Consider the following 27782-nt stretch of genomic DNA (forward strand, 5'->3'; position numbering starts at 1 on the left):
CATAGCAAAATAATATTGATAATAGTCGAACTTCAATTATAAATATATTAATAAAGCATAGCAAAATTAAAATTCTATCAAATTTAAATTTTATTTTAATGTCCATTAGAATAATAAAGCATTGAAATAACAGCAAAACAATTTCTTCATTAAACAATATTTGGTTGCGCTTAAAAGTATGCAATAAAGTTTTGCAACACTTTTCTTAGAGATCGTTTCGCTTTGCCTCATAGTTAGCGGTTAAGTTCATTAATATGATTTTAAAGCTGCAACGTACTATTATCTTATGTTGCGAATTCTACACTTTATAAATAAATAAAAGTTCCTTACCTAAATATCAAAATAAAGCCCACATTTATATATGCGTTTAACCAACTTCCTTACTGCTCTGATGCAGACTACATAAAAAAGTGCTTATTGCTGTTGGCATGTGAAGTGTAATTACCGCGTTGACTGCCGGCATTTTGAGCAGCCAGCTGGATGCTTAATGCGCTGCATTGTCTACGGCTTAAAGTCAACAAGTTAACGGACTGTATTTTAAAGCCATTTTATTGGCTTGCGACGTGCTAAATAATGCAGCAGGCCATTAAGCGAGTCCCCCAAAAAGCTGTTGAAAAGTCGACTCAGATACTGTTGTTGTTGTTGTTGTCTGTTGACTGGAATTATCAGGCATCAAATGTCAAAGGACACATTTCGTCAGCGTGCGATGTGTTGCTATTTACTGCCTACAAATATGGGCGGAACATATCATTTTTGTTTCCTTCGCTTGTTTCCTTGTTTTTTTGCTGTCTTATTTTTTTTCGGTCTTCTCTCTATTTATATTTCTCGTATGTGTGTTTATGTGGCAGACAACTTTTCATTTCAAATTGCTTGAGGGGTGAATATGTGTATGAGAGTGTTGGCTTTGTGGTTAGGGTGTTTGACTCTAATAGCGGCGCACACACAAAAAAATATTGAATAGACGTTGGGGCCATTGAAAGCCAAAAAGTCAACAAAGCGGGGAGAACACAGCGCGTTGTGCTAGATAGAGCGACAAATAACCCCAATTGAATGGAGGGGTTGCTCATGACGATGTTGATGTTGATGATGATGATGATGATGATGCGCAGGCATATGTGTATTGACAGAATGGCCAACAACTTTATTCATAAGCATTCAGACGGAGACAGACGGACAGACGTGACCTCAGCAAACCAAACAGATGCTGAAAGTATCCTGCTGATGCTGCTGTCGAAGCTGAATGGAATTTATATGGTCAACATTCCGAGATGACTTCACGTCTGCGAGCGATAACTCAGTTGAGTTTATAGAAGCGAAAGAACAGAGAGTCGAGAGCTGAGAACCAAGCGCCTTGTGGTATGCAACATAGTTTTTAAATTCCAGTTAAGCGCTCGCTCGAACAAAACTTGGAACGTTGTCGATAAGCACGAAACGTGTTGCGAATTTACTGTTGCTGTTGTTGTTGATGTTGTTTTCGTTGTTGTTGTTGTTATTGCAATTGCAGTTCGTTTATGCTGTTAATTTATTGTAATGCGCAAAGCAATTTGCAACACACACACACAGAGAGAGAAAAAAATTGAATTTACAAGCGTATTAAGTGCCAACTATTTGCATAAATAACAAGAAATTAATAACAAACACACGGCGCCATGGCAGCAGCCGCATAAAAGTTAATAATTGCTGCATGTCAACAGGCGGCAGCCACTCGGTGCGGGGGAAGCGAAAGGGGAAGGGCGGATGGCGACATGTGGCATATAAATGAAAAATATACAGAATACTCTCTCACTTTTCATATATATGGAAATAATAAAACTGCAGGCAAGCAAAGTGAAATGACATTTTATCACTTGACAGTAAATGCGTTTTATTGCGCTACTCATTAAACAAATTTAATTTGCAGCAAACAGAAGGAAACTCAGCAAAAGCGACAGAGAACTGTTTTTGCATTATTGGGATTAAGTTTTGAATTAAACAATTCAACTGCGTTCATTTGTAAATAATAACAAAACAAAAGAACTGTCAGCACAGCGGACAGTCAAGCTGCAAGCTTAAGCTCTAACTTCAGATTGCGTTGATGTTCGAGTCAATTTTAATTAAGGAATAAATTATATTATATATAGTATAATTTTAATTCAATATTAACACATAAGTGATGGGCATATACAATTTCCTAACTATTTTAATACTTTTTCCTAGTCATTTTTAGTAAATCATTACAGATTTAAAAAAAAAAGTAAAATATGAAATAAATTTAAGTCATTTTTAGTAAATTATTTCACTTATTTTAAGTAAAATAAAATGTGAAATTAATATAAATGTGAAACGAGTTTTGTTATATTTTAAAATAAAGAAAAGTAATTTTTTTAAATGAAATGCAAGTACTTTAATACGATTCGCTTCGTTTATTTTAAGCAGTTGCTTGCACAGTTGCAAATAATTGAATTCGCTGCATTTCAGGAGATTACAGCTTTGAGAACATTCGCAGTAGGCACATTACCGTTAGCAGCTCGGATTTCATTCACTTGTTTACACAGCAGTTAAAGTGTTAAATTTATTGTTGGTCAGCAGTCAGGCGGCTTATATTTGTTTTTGGGTCGACATCGACAGAGCCAGAAAGAGAAACAGTAGCAAAAGGTAGGGAGAGAGAGGGAGAGAGACAAAGAGTGAGAGAGAGAGAGGAGTAGCATCGGTTCAGGCTGCGGTTCTTTAGCTGTGCATTCATTCATTATAGTCAAACAATAGTATGAGTGTAAGTGTGAGTGTAAGAGCATGTGTGTGTGTAAATGTGTGTTTGTGTGGGTTGATGTGTCTGGTGTGGCAATAAAAATGGCGTGCATATTTTTCAGTTTGTTATGCATTTCTCTGCCACTTTTGTTGCAACAACAATTATGAATAACTCTTCCTCTCACTCACTCCCATATCCCTCCCTCTCTCTCTCACTCTCTCTGTCTCACTCACTTAATGGCCCAAGCAGTGCCACATGTGGGCGTGATAGAGGCTTTTCCTGTGGGGTACTCTTGTTTGCGTATATATTTCACTTCGCCAATTACCAGCCAACGACTGCGACAGTAATCAAATAATTGTTGCATTTTCTGTCATATATTTCACGCTTTTACTTTAATTATTTGCACAGTGCTCCACTTTTTGTAATGAACATGTTTGGCAAAAATAAAGGCATATATCAATTCTCAGTGAAAAAGTACTCAAGATTAAAGTTAGAATCAAATAAATATATTTTTTTCCTTTTATCAAATTTTCAAATTTTGCACTTCAAATTAAATTAATGTTGGAAATTGTAATCATTCTTTATGATTTAATTTTCCTTCCTTTAAATTATTATCGAAAAAATTAAAGTAATAATTTTACAGAGCCCGAAATTTTTTATCTTTCAAATAATTTGCTTTTAGTTAGAATGATTAAACTATTTTTTTCTTCACTCGAATTCAAATTCTTTGGAATATATATTTTCCAAATAGTTTTTATTAAGTTATGTTCCAGGAAATGTTTTGCTGAATTTTATGGACTCGACAAAGTCGTTAAAAGTTGTACTGTAAATAAAAAAAAAACTATCTTAAGCCCCAAAATATAAAGAACTGCTATTGCTAACTCTTTTTTTATATAGCAGTCTTACTGTTAACCGTTTTATTCTGTGCAGTTGTTTGCAAAAATTAGAAAGTTATTTGTTGGGCCAATAAAGATCTTCAGGCTAGTGTGATAACACGTCGACAGTAATTTTTATTTTTGCACTTTACGATTATGATACGCAATATTTTTAAATAGCTTAATGACAAATTCTAGGAATTGATATGTAAAAATTTGCATGCACTTGAAACCATTCGAAATCTATAATTAAAATAAAACATTCACAGCACTATTTGCTATAGATTTATCTTTTATGACCCTTTAACGATGACGATGACGATAACGATAACGATTACGATAATTGGAAACTCAGGCATTCCTGTCTGTCACTTGAACAATTGCATTGCTGATTTAATTGCTGTAGATTCTCCCACAATTGCGTTATCCACTTAATACATTTATGTAAATTTATTATAAACAACAATTTTGAGCGCCTATTCAATTATCCAATTACTTGCCACCAAAAGAAATTAACTGAAAAATGCGTGAAATATTTCGTCAGTTTAATGCTGAAGTTGTTGTTGAAATTGCGTTCGTTCGGCTTCAACAAATTTTCATATGCAAAAATTGTATTGTGGTCTGTGCATAGTGTAGTGGGCGTGGCTGGTGGAATAGGATAGATAGAAGGGAGGCGTAGGCGGAAACATGCAGCAATAGCGAATTTTTGGGCTATCGCTTTTGTCAGTCGCGGATGCGGATTTTGGTTTTTGCCTCTCGTTCTCTTTCTCTTCGATTCGATGTCGGTTTTGGGTTTTGGGTTTTGGTCTCGGTTACGGTTTCAGTTTCGGTGTTAGCGACCACACAACAAAACCGTTGCTGCCCATCCGTCGATTTGTTTTGCCATCGCTTGCATTTTTGTGGTCCATTAAAACGGTCAACAGAAGCAATAACAACGTGCAATGCATTTATGTGCATAGCAAACGCACATACATACATATACACATACATAGTATGTGGCTTATTTTGTAAAAACTATCTCGCTCGATGTTGGCAAAGAAAATTTTCATGGAAACGCCAGACAAATATAGAAAAATAAATAAAAACTCGTCAAAAAAGACCAAAGCAAGGTCAAGTGAACGCGCCATCCGAAGAGCGCGTCTCTCACGCTCTCTTTTCTCTCGCGCACTCGCTCTCTTTACGTCGAGATGATGAAACGTCATCAGCAGAAAGCAACAACAAAACCAGATGAGTCACACAGCGTTTTCTAACTCTGCCTAATGCGATCGACGCCACTGTTGTCCTCTGCTCTCTCTCGTTCGCTGCTGATGTTTTGTGTGGGAGCGTGCGCGGCATACTTTGCGCAGGCCACTCAATGCCTGTGAGTGAAAGCGAGATGGCCAGTGTGTCGCCGCAGCTGTTGAGCGCAGTTGGGCCGACAAATTTTTCAGTTTTACGCTCTCTGCGCTCAGTAATAGCGTCGATTTCACAGCGTTTGGGTGTGTTTTAAATATTGCGGTTCGTGCAAAAATTTCTCTATGTGGGCTCAGAGTTTAATTACAAACAAGTGGTAAAAAGGGCAACACTGCACAGACGATAATAATCAAATCGATAAATATAAAAATAAAAACAAGCACCACAGCTAAAAATTAACAACTGCAAACATTGCATATTAAAGTGGTCAAGTGTGTGTGAAGAAAAAAAAACTGAACTGAGTTGTATAATCGCCAAAAACTTGTTGAACTCGCTGCCTCCCTCACACTTGTTCAACTACTACAACAGCAACTGCTGCTTGCTGCTGTGTGAGTGTAAATTAATAAACTACCTATAAAAGATACACAAAGAAACTAAAGCAACAACGGAGACGGAGACGAATACGACGACGTCATGCAAGCAATCAAATGTGTTGTTGTTGGCGACGGCGCCGTGGGCAAGACTTGCCTGCTGATCAGCTATACAACGAACGCCTTCCCGGGGGAATATATTCCCACCGTCTTCGACAACTACTCGGCCAATGTGATGGTCGATGCCAAGCCCATCAATCTGGGACTTTGGGATACAGCCGGACAGGAGGATTACGATCGCTTGCGTCCGCTATCGTATCCACAGACTGACGTCTTTCTCATCTGCTTCTCGCTGGTGAATCCCGCCTCGTTTGAGAACGTGCGCGCCAAATGGTTTCCCGAGGTTCGTCATCATTGCAACAATGTGCCCATTATTCTGGTGGGTACAAAGCTCGATTTACGCGACGACAAGCAGACGATTGAAAAACTCAAGGATAAAAAGCTCACGCCCATCACTTATCCCCAGGGCTTGGCCATGGCCAAGGAAATTGCAGCTGTCAAGTATCTGGAATGTTCAGCTCTGACCCCAAAAGGGTCTCAAGACGGTCTTTGATGAGGCCATAAGATCGGTGCTTTGTCCCCCAATACGTCACTCACGCAAGCGCAAGTGCGTGCTGCTCTAGGGTGGAAAAGCTTGCTAAAAAATATTCAATGTTTTCAAAGAGAGCGGGAGAAAGAGAGAGACGGAAGGAAGGCAGAGAACAAAGCGCTGAAAGTTTGCAAAAATGAATTCGCTTTAGTTACAGTTACAGCTTAAGCTCTGTGTTGATGATGTAGTTTCAGTGTGTGCAAGAGAGAGAGAGAGAGACAGTCAGAGTCAGAGCATTACGCACAAGAGCAAAGTATTCTTTTTTGTTGTTGTTCTTGTTATACATATGTGTGTGCGTGAGTGTGTGGGGGGGCAACGCATTAAATTTGTAAGCGCAGCGCGCGTTATTAGAGGGGGGCCACCAGTCAACGACGAGTTGATATGAATACAAAAAAATATATATATAAATAAAAATAAAAACAAAGATACACGCACACACACACGCATGCACTCACGCATACATATTGAAATGTATGCGTGGCTGTATGTTGATAGATATACAGGGCGCAGGCAAGAAAAAATTATATGACAAATGCGTTTAGAATTTCTATGGAAATACAAATAAAATGTTATAATTAATTGTAAATAAATCTAGATGATTTCAAATTTATATTGTATGAACACTGATAAGAACGAAAGTCTAGGCGCCATCCGATCGCTTTCAATCGCTTATCGATTAAAACAAATTTATTGCACACACCTATAAATAGAAATCCGATTCACGCAGGCTAAACATCTTTAGAGAAACAGACAAAAAGCAATTATTTTTTATTGTTTTTTTTTTTAATATTACAATTTACACTTTAATCGTCTTCCACATGTGCAAAGTGCAATAAACGAAAATAAAAAGAAGAAGAAGAAAAAGAATAATGCCTTTGACTGCATTTTTCTTTTTTGGTCGCCTTAAATGTGCTTAGATTTTATAATTTATTTAATGACTTTAATGTTTTACATATTAAGCAACTAAATATGACAAACGCTAATTTAATGCATCAACCTTTGCCAAAATGTGTTTTCGTGTTTATTGTATTTAATAATAATAGATAGACACTCATATATTTTAAACTGTATTACAATGGAGAAAATACAATTTATTTATATTAACACATAATTTACTACTGTTAATACATGTAATAAAAGAAACGAAAGAAATAAACAGAAAAAAATTGTAAATAAATAATAACAAAAGCAAATGATGTGTGATTTTATGTGAATTATGTCGCATATAATGCCAAACAAATATTTATTGGCCTAATGGACGCGTCGACAGCATTGACAATGGGCTTGGCGAAAAAAGTAAAAAAAAAAAACACGCACACAAAATTGTGTTGCATACTTTTGGGCGGCACTGGAATTACATACAAATTTTTCATATGCGCGCGTCCAGCTTTAATCTTATCTGGTTATCGAAAGGTTATTACGACTATTCGTCACAAAATGTTTGATAATTACTTCCGTTACGGCAACGGATGTTGTGATAGTCCATAGGCCAGCCTAATCATAAACAATATATATGAATTTATTTGTGCCTGAGCTCTTGATTGATTGCCAAATTGACAAGTGCGTGGGGGCAGCAGGGCAGGAGAATGAATGCCAGCCACCTGAATATTAGACTGCCTGTTGCTCGTTAGTGGCCTGTGTGTGAATTTGACAAATAATTACGCAAAGCAACCTGCTGTGTGTTGTGCTCTATGCTCTGTGTCTGCCAAAGACAGGACAGTATAGCATTCCGCCCCCAAAAATAGTCTCCGCCTCCCGGCTTCTCATCTCTCTGTGAAAGCAATTCAATGCCAGTGACATACGGGGACTGATGGATGTGTGTGCTTCGCAGTCATCATCGTCATCGTCATCATCGGAGTCGCTGTTGCTGTTGCTGTCGTGTTGTGTCTGTGGCGCGACAAATCGCATAATTGACCCAAATTTCAAACAACTATAGCACAGCGAGGGAGGCGTTTGTTCATTTGTTCACCCCAAAAATCAGAACTCAAAATGCAATATGCAATTGCAGTTTGTATCTAGCGTTTTTCTCAGACTGCTTTTAGTTCATTTAATTAGCTAAAGAACAACGTCGCAAAAACTAAAACATGCACCTTTGGCAGCTTGCAGTTGCACCTCACAGAATGCGGTTGAATTGTGTTTCTGTTGACAGCTGTGGCATTTATAGCAACTTAGTGCTCTTAATTTGTTGCAGTAGTTGTAAGTCGAAAGTGTTGTATAAATATTTGTTGCAACCGAAACAAAAAAAATGAAAATGTTGAGCATGATTATGTTTATAATACTAGTTATAAACCATTATAAAATTTTTATCAGTTCAGAATTTAGATAAATAATTTATCTCAAAAATATTCTTTACACAAATAAATTGAAATACTTTCAACAGAAGTTTTCCCGATTCTCAACAATAACAATAATTATGATTTCTCAATCATTTTTCAGGCTAAAACTATTTTCCGAATTCACTGCATAAATAAATCGGCTGTCAATATGGTAGTAATTGCGATCTTTTAGGCATTTCTAATTAGTAATTGAATTCGGTTTAATTTGTGCGAATTTTAGCGAAATTTTCCATGAATTGAGTAGAGAGAAATCTCTGGTGTAAACTTGGTCAAAAATGTTGCTGCAAAATGCAATTGCAATCGCATGCAAATTCATTGACAACTGTCGCATAATTATGCAACATGCCAACAATTTATGCAACGTGTGCGTAAAATGAAAAGGCCCAAAAAGCCTGTCACAATCACTGGGCGGTGGTGGTGTCCTTTAGGAGTCCTTTAGAAGTCCGTTGTGGCAGGCAAGAGGACCACCATGGACACAACTAGAGAGCACATTAGTCGCACGCGTAATTTGCCAACGTTTGATTCGTTTAACAATTTGGCTAAATCAATTATACGCACTGCGCACACAAAATGAACGAAAAGGGGTTTTCAGCTTAATTGAGATTTCCACGAACATTTTTGGCGCATCGCAAAGAATTTAAAACGAATTTTGAGTGGAACGCAAAAACCACACAAATTTTCTTGCAAAATGCCAATAAAATACGCTTCAACGAAAAATTCCATTCGAAGAAGGTAGCCGAAAAACCAAAAAAAAAAAGTGTACTCTACAAATATTTCACACTTCCGCCGAGCAACAACTACTGATGATGATACTGCCAGCAGCCGCAGCCACAGGAAGGGGCACGTGGCAGGTGGCAGGTGGCAAAGGTAACGCGTCTGTCAGCGACGTCAACAGGATATGACAAGGTTGCCCCTCGACTCGAGTCGGCTGGCTACTTGTTTCAACATATGAACATTCTAGTGTAGTACACGTATTTGCAGCGTGGCAACTTCCTGCCGGCGCCTTTCACAAATTATGATGATGCGGCCAAAATGCCAAACATCCCATGCACACACACACGCACACTCATTCACGAATACGCGTATGTTTGTGCGTTGCCAAAGTCCAAATCCTCTACAGGCCATAACATAAAACAGACGCCCGACTCTCCTCTATTCTATGCTCTTGCCACACAAAAGTTGCCACAACATTGTCACACTGCATGCAACAAACAAGTTATGTCAGCGGGTTGTTTTTGCAGGTTTTAAAATAAGTAGCAAATATGTAGTTATTTAAATTATTTTAGCATCGGATCCAAAATAAATTGTTAGAGATTATATTTTTCTAAAACATGTATATTCAAAATAATTTAATCAAGACTATTAGTTTTAATAGCGAATTAGAAGATTCAAATTCATTATAATTGATAAATCGATCTCCTAATAAATATTACAATATAAATACTTAAAAGTTTTTATAGAAATGTTTTAATACTTCTTCTTATAAATATTTCTATAGTCTAATGACTTTTTGTTGTAATTGTAATTTAAAACGCGTTTACTTGTAAAAATATCTTTTCCTCTTCGGAAAATCATCTCAAAATTGTAAAGATTAATATAAAATAAACAATATACAGACTAACAATTTAAATTGTACATATTGGAGTATATAAGTAAAAATAGATAAACTTTAAATGAATATAACACCTATTTTTCCTAATTCTTGCTAGAATACAATACAATCTCTTCTTTTCGTGAGTAAAACCAAAAGGAGTTGCTCGACAACAATTTAAACTTTAATCTGCGATATTGTTTTGATATCAACAAAAAGTGACTCGGCGTTTGCAATTGATATTGATGTGAATGGTGAATAGTGTATAGTGGATTAAGGCGGCGGACACGCCTCCAAATATAACCAATATCCGTTGCAGTCAAAAAGCAGCAAGCTCAGCTTGTCTTTTGGCTTCTGAACTGGTCTCAACTGATTATCTTTGCCATGAGTTGACGTCGAGTCCAAGGATAATAAGGAGTTACGTTGCGTTGCGTTGCATTGCGTGGCGTGGCAAAATATGAGCATGAAAAGTCAGTGCACAAAACTGGCTGGCCACAGGACATGCTCGAGGAGTAATGAACTGCGGCTGGCAGACAACGACAGGCGACTTGTTTGTCCTGTCGATCGATGGAGCGCCCACTGGAGTGTATTAAAAACAAAGTCACAGTGCGTTCGACTCTTCGTCTCTCTTTCCCCCTCTTTGAACATATGAGTGTGCTATGTAGCTGTAACATTCACAACGTTGTCGTTGCCTGTTGTTGCTGCCAAAGTCAATGAACAGCGACAGGCAAAAGAGAGTAAAGGGACAGTGCGACAGGCGGCTCACCAAACACAGACAGATAGTCTGGCTGGGAGCGAGTCCTGGGCCAGGATATGAAGCGTGTGCGAAAGTTTGCCACAATTAGGATGCTGCCTGCAACGGCTGCGTCTAGTTCCAGCTGCAACTCTCAAAGCAATAAAAAAGTTTAAAGTTGCGTTTAAAAATTCATTTCATAAATTTAGTTGCGCCCCTCGACTTTGATTCAAGTATCTGGCAACAGCAGCAGACTGAGTCACGTTTCCGCCATTTTGTTGCAAGCAACTTGTTGCGCCCCATTCAGCGTTTTGAAATGTTGACAACTTTCAACATGTTCGCAAAATTTCCGCTCTCCCGCAGACACTGCCTCAAGCTGAATGCCTGCCAGCCTGACATTCAAATCAGCGCCACACTGTTGGTGTACAAGTGTGAATGTGTGTGTGTGTTCAGGTGTGTGCAGTTGTGTGTGCAACATGTGTGTGTGTGTTTACGTCAAACTGACAGTTTTTAGTTAATAATGAAAAGTGCGCTAAAAATACAAATAAATTCTATTGAAATGGACAGCTACCAGAAGACAATAATGATCATCATCATCATCATCAGCATCAACATCATTATCAATATTATTCTAATAATCATCGTGTTGTGGCAGTCAACTGAGGCACTTGAGTGCGCACCGCAGGTGAGCAACAGCAAATGCACTTTAAACAAAAAATACACAGAGAGATATAATCTATATTGAATAAATCTTGATTTAAGATTTTTTATCTTTAAAAAAATTATCTTGAAATAAAATTTTTAGGTTGAAACAATTTTAAAACAAGATTTGTATGCTACATTTGCAGTTTAAGATTAAAGTATCTTATTTTAAGATTCAAATTTTGATTCAATAAGTTTTTAGTATAGATTGTAAAGTAGATTCCAAATCTTGATAAAAGATCTTTTCGATTTTATAGGAAAATAATTCTGTTCGTGTTTCTTCAGATTTTGCCTATAACCTTGAATTTTGAGTTTGGCAATCTAGATTCTTGTAGATTTTCTATTTTGATTTAAGAAAAAAACCTTCTTGGTTCAATTTTGCCATACAATCTTCATTCAAGATTTTATTCTTGACTTTAGCACTTTCTTCTTTCTGTGTATATACAATTGATTTAGTTTTTAGCTATTTTGGTTGCCTCCCCCGCCGAGTGTTGAGTTGTTGTAATTTTACAGTTCATGTGGCTTGTGATATTTGGCTTCTTCTTTATTTAAATATATGTAGTTATGCTTGCCAGACATTTCGCAAGCACTGCGTTTTATTTTATTATAAATGCAGCTCAAGTAAACCAAAACACACACACAATAAATACTTGTATAAACACAGCTAAAATTGCTGCGTAATCTTAATCGAAATGAAAATGGCAAAGGGAAAGGGAAATGGGAATGGGAATCAGAAATTCACAGCGCCAATGAGATGTGAAATTCATTTAATTTGATTAGCTAGAATTCTAACATAAATATTCGCTCGCATCCACATCGAATAACCCAATTATTTAGCCAACTCGCAGATTGACATTAATTGTTTAAATTGCACGCAAAATAAACAAATCCAAAGTTAAATGTTCAGTAAATATGTTATTGCAAAAGTCGGAAATCTAGACTTAATTAAAAGAAAAGTGCTTTCATGTGAAAAACATTTGATTAGTAGAGAAACATTTTTAATTACATATGAATAAACGAATTAATTACACCCAGGTACACATTTTATTAATTACGTCTCTATACTTTATATATATGTATATATAAAACAGATTTTTAGATATATCATTTCTAATTTTAGTAATCAATGTGTTTTTAATATCACATTACAGTATTATTCTAACATTAATTCATTTCGCACCCTAAAGAGTTTTGTGAATTATATTTATTCTTTGCATATATATTTACATATATATACATATAAAGAGAACAGATTCTTAGGTATAATAAGAAGTACATTTTTACTTTTCTTTCTTTCTTTGTTATCCAATAATTAGATTTCCTAATATTAGTTAAAATTCCTATTTAAATAATGTAACAGGATGTAAATACTTTTCTACGTAGTTTGTATTAAGTTGGTATTTAACTACTTCTTCATTAAGTCTAATTGTTATAAAAAAGAAGTAAATTATTTGTATTAGATACTTCAATATTAGTTTATTTATAATGAATTAATTTCCTATTCCAAATTTATGTTAGTATTATTTTGTGTTAAACATTTTTCCACATTTTAAATATTGCTTCATTTCATAGCACATATTTAATGCTTAAATAGGGAAGTGTTACAATTCTGTTAAATCCCCAAGGACACTTTATCACACCCAGCCGCGGCTTTAGGAATTGTCAAAAAATGAATCTGTCGCTAAGTGGTTTTATTTTAAATCTTTCACGTACTCAGAGAGCAACACAACAGAATACAACACTCCCCCATTCCAGATCCAAACAAACTCCGACGTTTGACTTGAACAAGACCCGCAGAAAAAAAAACTGCAGCATACAAAATAGAAAGTAAAAGAGGAGAGCAGAGGGGAAAAGGAAGGAAAGAACTCGCGACTCGGCCTTATGACAACAAGTTGCTTTTAAAAACTCAACTGTCGCGACAAGTTGCACGAGGAATGATTTGGTTTTTGTTTTTTAGCTGTTTTGTAACTGTCACTCTTCATTTGTCAGTCGCACCCACTCGTTGTTGTTGTTGTTGTTGTTGGTGGTGCCCGAGTCCGGAACTGGGACTACGGAATACAGAATACGGATTGAGGATCTGCTTGGCTTAAGTGGCTTCGTTGTCAGACTGAGTTCATTTCTTGGGCATGAATTATTATGGCACACACACACAACACAGAAACGTAGCACACAATTTAATCTGTGCTTTAACGTTTTGCTGGCGATTTGCCCACTCGGAACACTCCGCTTGTCTCACTGTGTGTCAGCCAGGTTATTGATGGACGTTTAAATTGCAATTGAAATTGAAAATTTTCCCATCCAAACAACACGCCAGAGCTAACAACTATGGATTTTCTTATACGAGTAGTGAGAATACAACAACAGAAAAGGAGAAAAATACCAAGTACAACTTATAAATATTTATTATGCACTTTCAAGGCCTAATTTGGATTAATTTATCAATCGATTCGCCGCTGAGCCTTGACATGAAATGTCTGACTTGAATTTATGATCCAACACAAAGAGAGTTATGGGTAACTGCTAATTATTTCGCTTCGCTTCAATTTCATTCGAGTGGCTCACACTCGGAATCAATAAAGCAAAAAAGCAAAAAGCAAATTCGATCCAAAATCCTTCGCACATGAAACCATTGAGACACGTAAACCCAGCCGACACAAAAGGTCAAAATGTGCATGGGAAATGGGAAATGGCAAGAACAACAACTGACAAATGTAGTGAGAGTATTTTTCACGCCATTTCCAAATGATTTCCTGACAGGAAAACATCAATCAGTTAATATCAACACACTGCACGTACATACATATATGCCTTATGTTATTTCTATATTTGGTTATTACATGAAAACGAAAATACGTCAATATTGAATAGTTTACAAAACATATTTATTTTTATAGATGATTTTTTTTTTTGTATATAAAAACTTCAATTCGTTCGAAGTGTATTAAACAAACAAGCAATGAGATTCCTGAAATTGTATAATTTGAAAATAACGATACCTCAGAGTTAAATAATATAAATAAAGAACAAATAAAAAATTTAGACTTTTTATTTTTTTTTTTATTTTACTTAATTCTGAGAAATTTTTATTTCCACATTATACAAGTAATTGAGCAAACCCAACGCCAGAGAAATGCAATTATTTGAAATGGAAATCCACAAATGAATCAGACACTCAATAAACATTCTATTGATGTTAATGAAGACAAAAAACGTCAAGATAAAATAGTTTATAAAATATACACACATACTTATAACGATATATGTATACATTTTCAAAGATTTTTTCTTTAGTTCAATTCGTGTGACTGCTTAATTATTTGGAAATAAAAATTCCTCAGAACTCAGTAATGTAAATAAAGAAAGACTCGCCAAACCAAATAAATGCAATTATATAGAATGGAATTCCAGAAATAAATCAAACACTCAATAAACAATCTATCGATGTCTCAGACGTTTAGAATGCACAATTGCTGAGTACTCCGAAATAAATTTTTTTTCCACTTTCCTTGAATGCCAAAAATAGAAATAAATATTAATTGGCATTGTTTCATAAAAATAGAAATATTTGGAATACTTTTTTAGGTAAAAATAACATTTTTAATACATTCAAAGTTCTTTACACCAAATCTTTTAGTTGCTCATTATTTTTCATTATAATTTTGCCATTTGTTTTATTTAACCTTTTTTATAAAATGCTATTAACTCTGTGTTAATTTGTAAAAATAATATTTTGAATACATTGAAAATTCTTGACGGCAAATAATCGAATCGGTCATTATTTTCGTTATAATTTTAAATGGTAAAATTAACCTTTTTTATGAAGTGTTAATTGGTTGCCAATTTGAAATCTGTGATTTACTTTTGTTGTTTTATTTTCAAACCAAAAATAGGAATTAAATATTTGAAAATTTTTTAAGAATTGTTGAATAGTTTTTTCATACAGAAATTATTTTTAAAATACTTTAAAAAATTCTTTAAAGGAAATTACTAATTCGCTCATTATTTTTCGCTGTAATTTCGCCATTTTGTTTACTTAACCCTTTTAAACTCTTTGTTAACTAGCTGCCAATTTGCAATCTTTTGATGCCCATTCTCCCGGCATTGACGGCAATTGGAGCATGCAGCTTATTGAGGCTTTGTTCTGTGCGCTTCTGTTTTGCTTTTGGGTGGATTCTTGTGGGTGGATTGTGGGCATCTTGTTAAATTCAAACTGGCAATTTACGGTTACATTAACCCACAATGCACAGCTCATAAATTAGCAAGTATCTCGCCACCTGTGAATTGCATCTGCATCTGAATCTGCATCTGCAATTCCGCTTGCAATTGCGATTCGCGATTGCGATTGTGGCCCAAATGGTTTTGATATGCTTTGGAATTTCGCATCATTCAACCTCCGCACTTGCACTTTTGCAATTCGCTCTCATCTCACGTCCTCATACCAAAAAAATATACAATTTGGATATTTGGCGATTTTAATAGCTGCAGTTTTAGCCCCAGAAGAGATGAAAAGTTAATACGACGACTGCTTTGATGCCGATGCGATCGCAGAGGAAATTGATGCTGTAACTACACAAATATGCACACAGGTAATTCCAAGGTGGAGAATTGTGATTCAGATCTATGTACAATTTTTGGTTTTTCGGGGTAATTATAGCGTCCGATGGGGCGACGATGACAAAGCCGTTGAAATTTTTATACTTTATTATCGTTACAATTCGGATCGCAAAAGTCTGCTAACCAGACTACAAAAATATAAATTAAGCGCACATAAATAAACAGCGCACATAAAATACCGGAAAAGTGGCGAGGAGAATTTGATTATGGCCAAAAGTGACTCAACTTGATGTTGCCCTGAATCGAATTCAAAGAGCAACTGCAACTGGCAACAATTAAAATGCCATAAAATTCTTCGCGCTTAAGTACGATTTGTATTTGCCAGAAAGAAGCATAAACTATATGCTTAATTCTATTTATTTGTCGAAACGTCGCATAACAAGTTGCTCTCAAGGATAAAAAAGAAACGCAAAATCAACTGAGGTGATGAAGAATATAATCAAGACTACAGCACAAACATAAAAAAAAAAGAATCTTCTTTAGGTGTTAGTTTTTATACGAATCTACTTTACTATTTTATCTGTTACATATAAACTTCAGATTAAGTACATTTGTTTAAATCATTTAAAATTTCCTTCCTTTATATATATTTTTTTAAAATAATGGTTTAAATTGACATATGGAACTCTTCATTAAGAGTAATAATATAATTTTTTATATGAGTGTTGAAAGCATTTGAAATAATTATGCATAACAAAGTATTAAAAATGTTTCAATATTCTTACAATAATGCCTAAATATAGTTATTCCCATTTTATGCAAGAAAAGAATATTTAGCAACTATACAATCAATTCGTCTTTTTCTGATTGTGCCTTAACTTCCGAGTATCAGAAACTTGGTTTTGATGAAATAGATATGATAATCATATGATAATAAATAATAATTTTAATAAAATAATTATGAAAATCATAATTATTATAATAACTAATAATTATAATAAAATAATAAAAGTAATTTCGATTAAATCTACAAATATTTTTCTATGGTAATATAGCGTTAACAGAGATTTAAATGAGCAATATATATTTTTGTTTAATTAATTCATTATTGTTTTTAATTTAATTCAAAATGCATTATAAATATATCAATTGATGATTACTTTACTTTATATAAATGCTTATCAACTTCTCCTCAATAAAATTATTACATAAATATAATGAATATAAATGCTTATCAACTTCTTCTCGTTAACATTATTACATATGCGAATGATTTCATTTTAAATATTTATATAACAGCTCATAATTTGTAGCATTCGAAATACCTTTACACCAAAAAATTTTCCTGTCATACTCAACACATATTTTATATCGTACTTAACAACGAATACGACAAGTTTATTACAATGTAAATTGCGCTCATACAATCATTTCCATGGGCATTATGCTCATTATATTGTCGTCGCAATGGAGTTGCAATAAAAACTATTGCCTGCTGTTAGGCGCATTGCCTAGCGTGCCTGCCAATAAGTCGCAATTCGATTTTAATAAACCAGCCAGAGTCAGAGGCAGACACTTGAGCCGACATTTGTCAGGCCTAGGCGCAATTTGTTCAACATAAAACCATTCGCCACATGGCCAACAGGGAACTACACTGAAAAAAACGAGTTCTTAAATCAAGATTTTGGTCTTAGTACTAAGAATTTTAGTCTCAAAAGTCCGTCAAGAACCAATAATAATATAAGACCAAATAAATCATAACATGATAATAATAATATTAAATAAATACAAGAAAAATATATATGTATATAAAATAATATTTTTTGATCTTATAATAAGATTTTTTGTCTTCTTATTAATAGCATAAAAAAATACAATTATACATTTAATTATGTATTCAATAATTCAGTTGTATGTTGATCAATTTTACTCGAGAAATGTTTATCAGCGATTCGCACAGCATTTGACTGCATTGAAAAATAGTTTTCGATAGTTTAACTAATGAATGACTAACTATGAACGAAAACACTCTAATATAGATAAAAACTATATAGGAATTTCGACTAAAGTTCTTTCCTTTAAGAATCTGTTTTTTAAAGTAATCTTATTACAATTAGTAAGTCGAATGTTCTTGATTTTAGAACTTGATATTTTTTCAGTGTGGTATATTCTAGGGACTCAAACTGCGATGGACACCCAAACATCATGTGAACGCGGCTGCCAATAACCAAAAACTAATAGCCATAAATGTGGGGATTTTTACCCAGAAAATAGGCAGTAAAAATGACGCTTACTCCCCCATCATCATACACAATGTGTGTGTTTAACAACTTGTTAACATGTTGACTGTTGCAGCCCGTGCTCTCTGTATGTGTGTGTGTGTGTGTTTGTAAATCAGGCAATCGACTGTGAGCCACAAACCAAATAAACACCCTTGACATTTCCCAGCCACAGGCGGCAAATTTGCGGTTTGCGGACCATAATATGATTTAAACAGCGGTTAAATGCTGTTTGCATTTTATTCGATTACATTTCGAATTTTCGAATCGGCATCAGCATAATACCCCAGACGGCATCAGTTGTCCAAATGGCACCAAAAGGTATTAAATTTCGAGCTAATTAGTTGATTTAATTAGGCGATGTGTTAGAAATCAAATCAAGAAAGAGCATTGAAACGTTTTCATAGAACAAAGCTACGCAGCAGCTGCTCAACAAATCTCTTCGTTGGAATTAAAAAGTTTAACACGTTTTTTAGCCGGAAAGTACCATAAAAATGAATTGAAGAGCTCATATAAATCACGCAATTGAATTTATTAACCATTACGCAAATATACGCGGCGTATGTGTAATATTTGATTTGTGTTTGTTATTAAAAAATAAACAATCAATTCATGTGAAAGTCTTCGAAGCCACTTGTTTATTTAAAAATTTAATGAATTTATTTCTCGAGTAGTGGCATTAAAGAAACAATAATATTTAAAGTAAATCCTTAATTATTAAATGGTAAATCAAATTTATTTTTTCTCAAGTAGTTGCCAACAAAATGTTATTTGCAGCAAATCCGATTTAGCTAATTACACAAATGTTATTAAAAGCTTTGACAGTGTGCATATAAATTTAAGCTATTTAATTTGATTGTTTACAAAATGTCATTGCATGCAGCTGAAAGCTATCTGCCACCCCTGCCACATGCCGCATGCCGCACAATGTTGCAACATTGGAATTTCGTATTGTTTCGTCTCTCATTATTATGCTGTTATTTATATTTATATTTGAGCAAAGTACTGCCTGCTTTTTTTGTTTGTTTTGTTTTTCTTGGTTTTCTTTTTTGTGTGTTTTTGATTTAGTTTTTGTTTTTGGCCGCTGTTGTCGTCAAATAATCGTACATGTTGCGTGTTTTGCCGCCGTGCGCCTGGTCGGTTTTTGGGCCTGAAACTTTTGCCACGTAAATGATTTGTTTTGTCAATTATTTTGTTAGCCAACATGCAACAAACAGGCCGCAGGAAAATCAAACAGAGAGATAGAGAGAGAGAAGCAGAAAGGAAGCGCTCAGCTGATAACATCAAAACAATGAGGGATAATTTCACATTCACCAGGCAAGTTTTAATTGAGAGGCGTGGCCTGGCAAATTGCATAAGTCATAAACAATTCACGTTTATGATATGCCAACTGTTTTCTCAGACTCACAATGATGATCCATTCCGCTTATAAAGTGTCTGTTTGTCTGTTTAAACAAGTGCGTCCAATTGCATAAATATTTATGGCTGAAAATCAAAGCGGCTGGCAAAAGTCTGCTGATTATTTATCGTTAACAACCAGCCAGACGAATGCTTTTGGCCCGGGGTCTGGAACGAGCCCATTGGTTATTGGTGGCGACTATTGAGTATTTGGATTGTATATTGGGTGCCAGAGTGACGCAATTTGGAGGAAGCAGCAGGAAAAAACACATGTGCATTCTGCTGTTTGTTATGCTCTCAATTTAAATTTCCAAATTAAATTTAATGCACAGTTGTTATGGGGCGTTAGCAAAAAGAGAAGAAAAAAAGAAAACGGCTAGAAACTCATGTCGCAGCTGAAATAAAGCAAGAACCAATCCAACAACTAATACAAAAAAAAAAAACGAGCAGCAAGTCCAAAATTCTGTACTGGCAATTGAGTGATGGATGGATTGGCCATGGCACCCGCAATAACATCTCTCATACTTTTCTTTTTTTTTTTTCGTGCTGTTGTTGGAAAATTCTTTCTGTGTGTGCGCCTGTCTTTAATTAACATGCACGCTTTGGTTTCGATTCAGTTTTGGTGACACATTTCTCTTCTTTTCTATTTTGTTTCGTGACATTTTTTCAATGATTGAGTCCTAAAGAATGTATAGAGGTTTTTACCTTTATATAGCAGCGATCACTGGAGCATTCACAATTCAATTCAATGAAATTTTTCAAATGTTTTACTTCAACACTATTTTGATGCACTTTTTGTTGGCTGATCTCTTGAGGTTTTGGGATTGTGTCCCAGGGCAATTTCTCAATTCATTGCACACAATTTTTGCGACACTAATTGCACTTTTAGACGCAAATCGCGATAACTCAAAATAAGACACCAAGACAACAACCAACACACACAAAACACACACCACTCAAAAATGCTTATTCAGAAAATTCATGTGAAAATTTCGAGCAGAAAACACGTCCGTTTCAGAGTGCAGGCCGTTGCCAACTGACGCGATATTCAAAACGGATTCGGAATCGTCGTGCACGTCGTCAAACGAAAGCACAGCCGAAGGGCTGTCGGCAAGCGTTCGGCTTTCGTTCGGGTCGCGCATAAACGAAACAGAAAAGCCGGCAAAACAAAATGTAAATAACAGCGCTGTAGATTATGCTGTAGAGTGTTTGTGGAGCGAGAGGAGAGGCGCGGGGAGCACTGCTAACCGGCTTTTGGTTTCAATTTGAGCTTTGCAGATTTTACGCTTTCTGCCGTTGCAGAGGACGACTCACGACTAACTCAACCCAAGGCAACGCAACCCACTCTTGACACTACACGACTTCTCCATGCCCAACACGCCCTGTTTGCGTTGCGGCTTTTCGGGGTTGCTAGAGTGTGCGTCAGTATGTGTGTATATGTGTGTGTGCGCGTATGTGTGTGTGTGTTTGTTTGTATACACTTCGGCTTGGCCTGCAATTGGCGGGAAACTTTGTGGATGCTATTCGTGTTGACTCAGCAGAGTTTAGCAACATTTTGTGTATTTTATGGCAGCCTCGCTTATTAATTAAACACACTCCATACACTATTGTTTATGCCACAAGTATCAAAAGCCTGCCAAGTGTTTGCATCATAAAAAATGCATATTTATGGTGTTTTCTAAGGATATTATAGTGGCAAGTGTTTTGGCTTGGCAACATTCTTTGCATGTTGCTAGCAGCACAGATATTGCTCATGCGCCCTGTTTGCCATGCCTCCTCCTTCTCGTTGTGTGGTGGCATTCTTCGTTGTTTTTCTTATTATGTGTCTCCCTCGGCAACACCACAAAACGACGAGCGACCGCCTAACGCCTCCAAAGTGACAACCTTTCAGTTTTATCGCTGCTACACTGTGTGTGTGTGTATGTGTGTTTATATGTAAATAATGTAACAGTAAATTAGCGTGTTTGACACACTGTGGGCGTGGCCAAGCGATGCGTTCGTTGGGCAATCTGTTTAACGTTGACTTTTGAACTTTTAAAGGCCACAATGATCAACAATTTGATTGAAGCTTTCGGCACATGCAATTGATGAAATAGATATTCTTTTTAAATTTTTTAATAAATAGAAAATTATAGCAAAATCAATTAAATGCTTATTTATTGAAAAACAAATTTTTTAAAGTGTTACGTCATAACGTAATGCAATAAATCATTTTTAATATATTTTGGTTAAACTCATTAAATTGTTTTAAATTAGTTTGCCCAATAAATGTTGTTAACATTTTATTTTACTAATTTATTAAACAAATATATATGATATGTTTACAAATTTCATTTTTTTATAAATTTTCAATTTATGTTCTTAGTTGTAGTATAGAAAAATTTGTCCTCTGTCGATCGATTCAGTTATCCGTTATTCTATCATACATACACTTTATTTCAATTTCATACTCAATAAATTTTATTTATTTAAGAATACAATTAAGTCTCGCAGCCAATACTCAATTAGCCAATTTAAACTGAACAGAGCTAAGCAAATGAACAGGCAACCAGCAACTGCCACATTTGGCACTAAAAATACAATTCACAAGCGAAGAACACAAAAGCAAATAAGAAAAATGAAAAACACACCAAGGAAAATCATAAGATGCTTGGCAAATAAACAAACGATACTATCATTGTGCTACAAAAGCCAAAAGGCAACAAGAATAAAACAAAGCAAAAAATACAATACAATACTCAATGAAGAAAATATAAATAAGTATACGAAATGAGGACCGACCTGTCGCGATCTGTGCAATAAAAGTGAATAAGGCCCAAATGCAGATGGCAGCTATTAAGCATCAATCGCCATTAAGGGCACGATCTTTGGGTACGAGAATTGACCCAGGGCCAAACAGTCACACACACACACACAAAAACACACACAGAAACAGGCATTAAATAAAGTCAAATTTGTATATAGGCTTGGGTTTTCCGACGTGTACAGATCACAGAGTTTTCGCACCTGTACAAATCAGTTGTTTTTGTTGTAGCAGTGGCCGCGTTTTTTGGTTCATTGCCAAATTTTCGAAAAAATACAAAAACAATAGAAATTGGTTAAAGGCAAAGTTAGGGTGAACTTTAAGATACTACACTCTATGGAAAAATTCAGATTATTTTAAGGGTGTAAAGAAAAGTTAAGATTAATTTGAATATTGCGACATTCTTGAATGAAAATCCAATATACAAAATCACTCTTTTATCGTCATATTTAGAATGACAGAATATATGGTATGTAAATTGCTAATTAGATCAGACAGTTCATCGTCTGGCTGACTTCGACTATTCTACTCTTTTCTGCGTGGTATAAACAAAAAATATATAATTCTTCATTGGGCAAGCGTTCATGCGTATGAGCAAATAATTTTTTATGCACGTTCTTAAGAATTTATTTAGTTCGGTTTTGTTTTTGTTTTTGCTATAGTTGTTGTTGTTGTTGTTGTTGTTGTTGTTGTTCTCCCCACTTGTTTGTTGTTGGGCTGTTGCAACTAATTACATTATGCTTGGGGCACACAAAAAACCGACAGCAGCACACATATCTGGCGCACAGCCAAAGACCAATCAGAGTAGCATTAGAAGAAGTAGCTCAGGTCCAGTTTGTCGTGTCATCTATGTATATACAAAGTATCAGCGACTCGCACAATTTTCAACTGCAACTACTGCAATTTTCATTTTAAATTTAATAAATACATTTTCATTGCATTTATTTTGCTACTTAACGATGGGACGACTGCCAGTTGTTTTTATTTTTAATGTTGCATTATTTCATGCAGATTTATGTCGAGAGAATTGGTCGTAATTCACTCGCCTATATTTCATATCACCGCAGAAATATTCGCGGCATTTTCAAGACTTAATTGTTTCGTTTTGAAAAAGCACACCACCGGCTGATCTCTTCGCTTCGCACAATGCCTTAGTATAATAATTGGTATAATTCTGATCGCCATGGTGAAGCACGCAAATCTTCGGACCTATTCACCACTACACAGTATTCATTATCAATCTCCTCCTCCTGAAAAGATAAGATTGTTGAAAGAAATATAAAAAAATTGAATTGCTTGGGCTACACTTACACCTTTGTCATTGCACAAATGCTTAACTCCCGTTGAATAAAATCGCAGAGGTTTTTGCTTTTCAGGTTTGCGCACTTGCCGCAAGACTTCCAGCGCCTTGCCTGTAAATTCGACTGACACAGTCGAGTTGATGTGCAGATGCTGCAATTTTTGACACGATCGCAATATATTTAAGCACTCCTTGCATCCGCCAGCTGAACGATCTAACATTATATAAAGTCCCTCGAGCTCGGTTAAATCAGTCAAGAGATCAATGTATCTGGTTTCAACGAAGGCACAACGCAATTCCTTCAGAGTCGTCAATTGTATAAGTTTGCTCGTCTCGTCAAAGCTCAAAAAAAAGAATAGCATTAGACTTTCCAATGCTGTTTGATGCTTCTTCTCGGCAAATGCATCGAACAATTCGATTAATTTAGCACAAGGCGAAGTTGGGTTTATGCTTTTTATAAAAACATTGCGAAGCTTCGGAAGATCTGTGAGTCGAGCGTAAGATTTATGACCGTCAAGCATGGGGAAAAAGATTTCTTCCAAGTTTTGGCAATAGGACACAATATCCGAAAGTTCGCCGACAACTTCTCTTATCCACAAAACTCGCAGATTCGTATTTGATTGACAGATTTCGATCAAATCGTCAACGGATATTTTATTATCGATTGATATTTTCTCCAAGCAATTCAAACGTTTCAAACTGTTCACGGTATAACTAAAAATAAATGTATTTATATTATATATTATTATTTTTTATAGTTCATATATACTTACGTATCTGTCCCGCAGCTAGTGCTAACGCTTTTTATATTGGGTAAAAATTCAAGAGCATTCAATACCTTTTCGATCAGTTGTTGACGTGTTTTCGACCTGTTTAATAGACTACGGATGCGCCCTTCTTTTATTTTAATATACTCGAGACTATCCATATATTTAATCTGACTAACGAGATCATCGATGGAAAGCCGTGCTTTGCCATCCTTTTCATGGAATTCCAGATACAGTCGCTTAATCACGTCTCGCAGTATGTATAAAATTTGAAATTGCAATTTCACTTCATTAGAGCTAGTATTATAACTTCTTTCTATTTTCAAATCTGGATAAAGTACAGGTGACCAATCTCTGAGCACTTCTTCAAATCGCTTACAAGTCTGTGCAAATCGAACATGATCTTCTAGTTCCAGATACTTCAATACTGAACCGAGACAATAATCATTTAGATCCAATATATTTAACTCCATATTTTACACTTATTTCAGCTTCTAGTTTTGCTTCACGACTGTGCGTACTCATGTAGAGGTGCTTTCAATAAAAGAAACACAAAAGACTAACAGATTAGAAATCAAATGTAGTTTCAAACAATCGGGCATAACTGTTTTGCCGACAGGTTTGCATAACATCACAAATCGGAGGCTAGAGCCTCTATTTGCGACACATCAAATAAATATATAACAATCGTAGAAGTTATGAAATATTTTTTATAGTAAAAAACGTCAACTGGTATTCTGGTATATTTTGTACTCTATGGTATATTTAGATTGTAGTACTATACCGATATACCAAATATATCCATTGGTATATTTCAGAATAAATTAAAATAATAAATAAAATTAATCATTTCAGTATATTATTTCTAGAATATGTTTTTATTGATGATTAGCGGGTATCTCACAGTCGAGCACACTCATTTGTTATAAATAAGGTACATATATGTCATAAGTGCATTGATAATAAAAGAAGCAAAGTCACTCTCGATCCTAGTTTGGTAATCGCCAGGGTAAAGCGCGTAAATATTCGGACTGATTCACTACTATGCAGAAGGCGTTATCAATCAACTTTTCCTGGAAAGATAAGGTTATTGAAAGAAATGTCCAAAATGGGAATTGCTTGTTCAACACTTACATCTTCGTCATTGCACAAATGCATAACTCCCGTGGAATACAATTGCAGAGGTTTTTGCTTTTCAGGTATGCGTACATTCCGCAAGACTTCCAGCGCTTTGCCTGTAAATTCGACTGATAGATTCGAATTGATGTGCAAACGTTGCAGTTTTTGACATGATCGCAGTATGTTCAAGCACTCTTTGGAGCCGGCAGCTGAACGACCCAGCATAATATAAAGTCCCTCTAGCTCGGTTAAATCAGTCAAGAGTTCAATGCATCTGGCATCATCGAAAGCACAACGCAGTTCTTTCAGAGAGGTCAATTGAATTAGTTTGCTCGTCTCGTCAAAGTCCAAGAAGGAGAATAACATTAGACTTTCCAAAGCAGTTTGTTGCTTCTTCCCAGCAAATGCATCGAATAATTCGATTAATTTAGCGCAAGGCGAAGTGGAGTTTGTGCTTTTTATAATAACTTTGCGTAGCTTGGGAAGATCTGCAAGGCGAGCGTAAGATTTATGACTGGCAAACATGGGAAAGGAGATTTCTTCCAAGTTCTGGCAATGGGGCACAATGTCCGAAAGTTCGCCGACAACTTCTCTTATCCACAAAACTCGCAGATTCGTATTTGATTTACAGATTTCGATCAAATCGTCAACGGATATTTTATTATCGATTGATATTTTCTCCAAGCAATTCATTCGTTTCAAACTGCACGCGGTATAACTAAAAATAAATTTCATTAAACAAAAATTCACCTTATAAGGTAATTGCTTACTCACATGTCAGTTTTGCTGCTAACGCTAACACTTTTTATGTTGGGAATAAATTCTAAAGCATCCAATACCTTTTGGATCAGTTGTTGACGAGGTGTGCTCGACTTAAGCATCAATCCACCAAACATGCTTCCTTCGTTTATTGCAATATACTCCAGACTATCCATATCTTTAATCTGACCAACGAGATCATCGATGGAAAGCGGTGCTTCGCCATCTTCTTGATGGATATCCAGATACAGTCGCTTAATGATGTCTCGTAGTATGCACAATAATTGATATTGCCATTTCACTTCCTCGGGATCCGTATCATGACTTCTCTTAACTCGAAAGTCTGGATAAAGTACAGGTGACCAATCTCGGAGCACTTCTTCAAATCGCTTGCAAGTCTGTGCAAATCGAACATGATCTTCTAGTTCCAGATACTTCAATACTGAACCGAGACAATAATCGTTTAGATCTAATATGTTTAACTCCATATTTTTCACTTATTTCAGCTTCTAGTTTCGCTTTACGACTGTGCTTACTCATGTAGAGGTGTTTTCAATAATAGAAACACAAGTGACTAATAGATTAGATATCAAATGTTGTTCCAAACAATCAGACAGCTGTTTTGCCGGCTGGCTTGCTTAGCACTAGAAATCAGCGTTACGCAGCACTGAATTTAGACGATAGCACATCGATATAAAAGATCGATAAGATATATAAAATAACGGAATAGACTGTTATTCTCTTTGAGGTAGCCATATCATTATAGAATAACATTTTAAAGGCTAAATTTACATTTGGTTTTGTTTTTACATCAAAAAATTGTATATTGTAAACCTGTTGAGCAACTTTGAAAGAAAAACGCGAAACTGGTGGAATCCAGAAGTGTTACCAGATCGCGTAATGTTGTTAAGATCTTAAAATATTACGGCAAGCTCGTTACCGTTTTGTTTGAAAATCTTTTAAAAATATCAATATCTACATATCAAAAATTTAATAAATTTAATAAAATATTAAAACTAAATAAACATTTCCGTTTTTGTTTTAAACAATTATATTTAAATTTTTATCCTTTTGAGTAACTTTTTAGAGAAAAAATAGAAATAGGTGGAATTAAAAGACGAACATTAAAGTAGTTAAGATCTTTTCTGTACAGAAGTTTAACATTTTTGGTAATTTAAGTAATTTTGAATTTTGAACAAATTCCTTGATTCGCTTTTTTGACTCAATATTTTTTATATTTCTTATCTATTTTTATGATCCTCTTTTTTTACATTTTTAATACGAAAATTTCAATAAAGTTACATCTACAATCATTGCTTAAATAACTTAATACTAAATTACAACTTATTAACTGCGATATTTCTCATAAAAGTTTTAAAAGACTCTGTAATTATGTTTGAATTTATAAAGATAAATAAAGAATAATGAA

At 35.2% G+C, this 27782-nt stretch overlaps 3 protein-coding genes across 3 annotated transcripts in view; 1 reads left to right on the forward strand and 2 right to left on the reverse strand.

Annotated features, from left to right (window-relative positions):
• LOC117571407 (probable basic-leucine zipper transcription factor Q) overlaps positions 1–20646 on the reverse strand; it is a 36992-nt gene extending 16346 nt beyond the window's left edge. Inside the window, exon 1 of the mRNA XM_034253545.2 lies at positions 20311–20646. The gene's annotated coding sequence lies outside the window, so the exon portion shown is untranslated. The remainder of the gene's footprint in view (positions 1–20310) is intronic.
• LOC117571426 (ras-related protein Rac2) lies at positions 5435–7195 on the forward strand. Its single transcript, XM_034253566.2, is given in 2 exon segments — positions 5435–5946; positions 5948–7195. Coding segments are annotated over 2 exon segments (579 nt in total). The 5' UTR covers positions 5435–5466; the 3' UTR covers positions 6047–7195.
• A 4769-nt stretch (positions 20647–25415) lies between the features above and the next one.
• Positions 25416–26964, reverse strand: LOC117571420 (uncharacterized). Its single transcript, XM_034253560.2, has 3 exons — positions 26369–26964; positions 25610–26312; positions 25416–25548 (listed from the first exon to the last, which is right to left on the reverse strand). Exons 1-3 carry the CDS (start codon positions 26839–26841, stop codon positions 25465–25467), a joined length of 1260 nt encoding a protein of 419 aa, XP_034109451.1. The 5' UTR covers positions 26842–26964; the 3' UTR covers positions 25416–25464.
• Positions 26965–27782: the final 818 nt, after the last annotated feature.

This window comes from Drosophila albomicans, chromosome 3 (assembly GCF_009650485.2).
Source record: "Drosophila albomicans strain 15112-1751.03 chromosome 3, ASM965048v2, whole genome shotgun sequence".
In the NCBI taxonomy this organism is placed as follows: Eukaryota; Metazoa; Arthropoda; class Insecta; order Diptera; family Drosophilidae; genus Drosophila; species Drosophila albomicans.